The sequence below is a fragment of the Rhincodon typus genome, chromosome 13, assembly GCF_021869965.1.
Source record: "Rhincodon typus isolate 14 chromosome 13, sRhiTyp1.1, whole genome shotgun sequence".
In the NCBI taxonomy this organism is placed as follows: domain Eukaryota; kingdom Metazoa; phylum Chordata; class Chondrichthyes; order Orectolobiformes; family Rhincodontidae; genus Rhincodon; species Rhincodon typus.
In genome coordinates, this window is record NC_063344.1 from 31696378 (window position 1) to 31702377 (window position 6000).

The 6000-nt window shown below is 39.4% G+C and overlaps 1 protein-coding gene across 1 annotated transcript in view; it reads right to left on the bottom strand.

Moving 5' to 3' along the window:
• Positions 1-5413, bottom strand: part of LOC109913055 (lisH domain-containing protein ARMC9) — a 93415-nt gene extending 88002 nt beyond the window's left edge. The window contains 2 exon segments of the mRNA XM_048604585.1: positions 1016-1183; positions 5246-5413. Coding sequence (XP_048460542.1) covers positions 1016-1183; positions 5246-5413 — 336 coding nt within the window.
• Positions 5414-6000: the final 587 nt, after the last annotated feature.

The window sequence follows — 6000 nt, forward strand, 5'->3', positions numbered from 1 at the left end:
TCATTTCCTAGATACCACAGTGTTTAAATTGCTACAATATAACAGGTATAAGTCAGCTTAAGTTGTTTTTTCAATATAACCGAAACATACTTCTATCCTGCGAAATATGTCTTTCATCGACTAGTGAGATCACAGTTGAAAGTTTCTATTGCATTTTCACAAAACTGGAATATTTCAAACAGTTATTACCCTTCTAACTGCACCTCAGAACTCAATTTAAAAACTGGCACTTGCTCATGACTTCCCTTTACAGTAGCTTCTAACATAAGGAATCTTAAGCTAAAGATACCATATTCATTTGCAAGTAATGCATTACGTTTGTGATTTCAAGTTTTTCTAGCTCTGAGTTAGCTAAATGCTCCTTTAGTTACAGATTTGAAACTGCACTCTCTTTGCTGCATTGTCATCCCTCTGCTCCCTTGAAATCTGCCTCACTCACGTCCCCACTTAAAGTCTCCCTCTCTCTCCCAAAATCCCTACACCAAGAACAAAAAGGCACTCTCCACACTCATTCCTAGCACGGCATAACACTGAAACATAGCTACTTCCTGGGCCATTGCCTCCTATTCCCGAACCACCTAACTTCAACACCCAGACTTTGCTCTTGCCCCCGTCCCATGTATTTTGTGTATTACTGTACCATTCTCAAATGCACAAGACATTTCTTTAGAATAGGTGCCAATACAGTGCTCTAATGGAAAGAGAGATAGATAGATAGGTAGAGAGGTAGAGAGATAGAGAGATAGAGACCTTGCAACAAGATCCTGATACCTTTGATAGCATTTGAAAATAAACCTTCATAAATCAATTGTCTAAATGTCTTTAAAATGTGATAAGATATTGGTTTCTGCTGTTAAAATATTAATAATATATAAATGCTATTTTCTTTAAAAGCATGTCAAAAATTGAAGTAATGCTAAATACATTAATCAAAGATGAAGGGGATTTTTGGTATAAATTTCACTCAATTTATTAGCACATATTTAACGAAGATTCACATTTCTTTGTAACTTACAGGTTTTCTAGAATTCTTTAGAGGAAAGATGGCAAAATGAATTTGAAGGTGAAATTCCAATTTCTGAGGCAGCTGCTCATCAACTCCAGTTTGAGGTAAAATGTGCTGTTCCCACAAGTTTAAAAATACCTTTCTGTTTCCATCCTCAAACGCTTTAAGCAAACCTTCCTGTTGAAAATAAACAAAAAGATATTTCTATCCACATTCTATAAAAATATTGTGGTGTATTACTGAAACTAACGTTTTCAAGATCAAGTTACTATATTCCTAAAATCTACAGTCCTTTGATCCCATCTTAAAAAGAGAGGTACTGTGAAAATTGCCTGCAAAGATTACTTTCTCCAATAACATACTGCATTCATACATTTTAAAATAACAAAGAACCATAGAAGATAGGAGTAGGCCATGAAACCTCTCAAGCCCGCTTTGCCATTCAATAAGATCATTGCTGATCATTGAGCTCAATACCCTAATTCCAACCTCTCCCTATATCCCGTGATCCCTTTAGCCACAAGATCTATAGCTACGTCTTTCTTGAAAACACAATGCTTTGGCCTTAACCACCTTCTGTGACAGCGAAGTCCACAGGCTCACCATTGTCCAGGTGAAGAAATTTCTCCTCATCACATTTCTAAAAGGTTTGCCCCTTATCCTAAACTATGACACCTGGTTCTGGACTCCCCTACCATTGGGAACATCCTTCCTGCATTTAACCTGTCTAGTCCCATTAGAATTTCACAGGATTCAATGAGATTCCACCGCCCCCCCAACCCCTCATTCTTCTAAACTCCAGTGAAAACAATCTTAACTGACTCAATCTTTTCTTATGCAAGTCCTGCCATCACAGGAATCAATTTAGTCAACCTTTGCTGCACCCTCTCTATAGCAAGAGCATCCTTCCTCAGATAAGGAGATCAAAACTGCACATAATATTCCAGGTGTTGCCTCACCAATGCCCAGTATAAGTGCAGCAAGACATTCTTGCTCCTGTACTCAAATCCTTTCGCTATGAATGCCAACATACAGTTTGCCTTCTTTACTGCTTGCTTACTTTCAGTGAATGGTGCGTGAAGATGCTCAGGTCTCATGGAACATTTCCCTCTCTTAATTTACAGCCAATAGTAATCTGCCTGCATTTTTTGACATCAAAACAGGTAGCCTCATATTTATGCACATTATACTGCATGTGCCATGCATTTGCCCTCTCACTCAGCCTGTCCAAATCAAACTGCAACATCTCTGCATTCTCCTCAGATCTTAGTCTTCTACCCAGTTGGGTCATCTGCAAACTTTTAGACATTACATTTAGTTCCCTCAACTAAATCATTGCGAATACCTGCGATCCTAGTACCGAACCCTGTGGTACCTGACTGGTCATGGCCTGCTGTTCAGAAAAAGAACCATTTATTCCTACTCTTTGTTTCCTGTTTGCTAACCACTTTTCTTTCCATCTCAATACAGTACCCCCTATCCATTCACTTTAATTTTACACATCAATCTTTTATGTGCGATTTTGTCAAAAGCCTTTTGAAAGTACAAATAAATCATAACCATTGGATCCACCTGATCAACTATTCATTACACCCTTGAAAAATTCCAGTAGATTTTTCAAGCATGATTTCCCAATTTGTAAAAATCAAACAAGGGCAGGATTTATACAGTTAATGGCAAGGCCCTGGGTAGAATAGAGTAGAATAACAATTTATTGCCACAATATTTATGAAAATGCAGTCAGATGTGTATTAGTCGTCACAATTCAGCACCATTTTAATTACAGAAATTACAAAAAAAAACAATTGAGAAAACGTTAGGACAAAGTTCATCCTTTGTTCCCTCCAAGGGAATCTGGGTTTATGGAGTGGCTACAGGATGCTCTGATTTCCGGACCGGACCCGCCATGCTGCCACCACTGCAGCAGGCCCTCACAACTGCCTTCCTCCGTCGCAGCCGCAGAAAAGAAGAAAAGGTGGTCTTTGATACAAAAGAGAAATGAAGAGACAAAACAAAAAAAAAAAGAAGAATGTGATCGGGCAGGTGAGCTGGAGTGACAGCAGCAACATTCTGGTGCAGAGCTCAAACACTTCCTACTCTGCCATCACCGTTTTGTTTTCGTAGTGTTGTTGAACAAAGAGACCTGGGGTTCAGGTACATAGTTCTTGAAAGTTGCATCGCAGGCAGACAGGGTGGTTCAGAAGGAAGTTAGCACGCTTGTCTTCATTGCTCAGACCATTGAGTATTGGAGTTGGGATGCCGTGTTGAGGTTGTACAGGATGTTGGTGAGGCCACTTTTGGAGTACGTGTGCAGTTCTGGTCACCCTGCTATCAGAAGGATATTATTAAATTGTAGAGGGTTCAGAAATGATTTACCAGGATGTTGCCGGGCCTGGAGGGTTTGAGTTATAAAGAGAGGCCGGATATGCTGTGACTTTGTTTTCACCCGTGTGTAAGAGGTTGAAAGGTGGCCTTATAGAGGTTTATAAAATCATGAGAGGTATAGATAAGGTGAATCACTAAGGTATTGGCCCAGCATATAGGAGTTCAAAACCAGAGGGCATATTTTTAAGGTGAAAAGAGAAAGATTTAAAATGGACCTGAGGGACACCTCTTTCACACAGAGGGTGATTCATTTCTGGAATGAACTGCCAGAGGAAGTGGTACATGCAGATACAGTTACAACATTTAAAAGACATTTGGACGGGTACATGAATAGGAAAGGCTTAGAAGGATATTTACCAAACGCAGGCAAGTGGGACCGATACTTGAGAGTGCCTCGGTCCACATACATTGTAGATTGCATCTAGATCTAAAATTTATTTAAAGATTTTCTGATGCATACAACCTGAGGGATATCACATTGATTAGAGCTACACTGGCAGGAGATCCATAATCGGAGATTATTCCTCACTTATCCTTTTTGATAGCTTCAGTGCATCCCTCAGCACTTATTGCTGGACCTTGGAATGTGAAGGTTTGCACGATTTGGTCATAATCGGTTCCTTACACTGGAAGGCCAACAAGTTTAGGAAGTATGTCTTTCATTAAGTTAACTTCCTTACTCCAGCAGATGTTTGGCTTAGCATGTCCCTGGGAACAGTATGTAGATGAGAGTGTTTTCATAAAGTTTCAGTAAAATCACTGCATCTCTTTGCAAACAGACATTGCGGAAGAAGGTAACTGTCTTTACCTCACTACAACCACCTTGGGGTGGTGCTTCTGAAAGAACTGCAAATGCTGTAAATCAGGAACAAAAACAAAAGTTGCTGGAAAAGCTCAGCAGGTCTGGTAGCATCTGTGAAGAAAAAATCAGAGTTAACGTTTCAGGTCCAGTGACCCTTCCTCAGAACTCGGCTACATTTTGCTTTCTGTTTAAAAGCTCTGGCAATGAGGTGCTTTGCAACATGCTTATGACAACCTTTACGGTGGTCAGCCAATTATAAAATCCCTATGGATATTATGCTTGAAATCAGCTAGCTGAGCACAGACTCAGGACTAACCCAATGGGGGAGGCGATGGCCTAATGGTATTATCGCTGGACTGTTAATCCAGAGACCCAGGTAATGTTCTGGAGACCCGGGTTCGAATCCCGTCATAGCAGATGGTGGAATTTGAATTCAATGAATATCTAGAATTAACAATCTAACGACGACCACAAATCGATTGTCAGGAAAAACCCATCTGGTTCACTAATGTCCTTTAGGGAAGGAAACTGCTATCCTTACCTAGTCTGACCGACATGTGACTCCAGACCCACAGCAATGTGGTTGACTCTTAACTGCCCTCTGGGCAATTAGGGATGGACAGTAAATGGTGCCTAGCCAGAGACATCCTCATCCCATGAATGAATAAATGGATTAATTAGAAAATATAGTTTAAAAGTTCTGATGGTGGCTGGCTGAAATTTGTCAAGTTGAATCAGGAAAAATCCAGATAACAGATATTCCAGGGGGAAATACTCCTTCGATCACAGAGAAAGTATGGCACTTTATTTGTGGAGCTAGAAATTCATTCAGGAAGTTATTCAGCAGACTATTATACTTGAAAAATTGAATTTTGGTGTAATCTCACTGAAACTGTATCTGATCAAACAAGCAGCCTGTCACAAGTGATTCTTTGCACCAGAAAGACCAAATCATAACAATACCACAGTGTCACTATCAGAAGTAACAATTATGGTAGTACAGATTACTTAAAGAGTCTCAGGTTGTGATCCAAAGAACACACAAGATTTACCTGAATGTGTGAAGTCTTAATGTCCTGGCCAGCATTCATTGGTGGTTTTGGGATTGCCTTTCCCTTGTTTTTGCATTCCTTAACAAACACATTCATAGTTTCCTCAAAAGCAGCAAACTTCAAATACTGTTTTAGAAAAACAAAAAAAGTTTAATGTGCGATAATCATTTAAGATATTTGTGGATAATACTAATGTTTTGTATTTTAGTTTAGTTCAAATTTAGGTTTTTTTTTGTGGTGTTGGATAGAAAAGTTTAACTTATAAATTTCATCACGAATATCTGCTTTGATCAATAAATTGCTTGCATCTTGAATATGTCACTATTGAGTAATATTATGCTTTCATATTTTATGTAGTCTAAGTGTGGTAATACCACCCAACTCGAGGGTAATACATGCAGGGACACAACAATTCATTAGCCATCTATTATGGTTAAGAAATGGGTACGAATCAAAAGAGTAAACAGACAATTTAAATACAGGGGATAGAAGGAGGAAGGGAATGGAGCAAGAGAAATTCTAACACTTTACAGGGACCAGTTGTATGAAAATCCTGCAATGCTAATATATGCACAATCCTTAGGCACAAGGCTGAGACATGGACTTGTGTTCTGAAGTTATCAGATGGCTTGGGAAATTTGCAGCATGCCCACCTGTGGCCCAGGGCAGACTTGCTACTCCATGTACCTTTGGGGTACCATTTACCAATAGTCCAAAAGTGGGATACTTTCAAACATAGGATTCAAAGTTTTTTG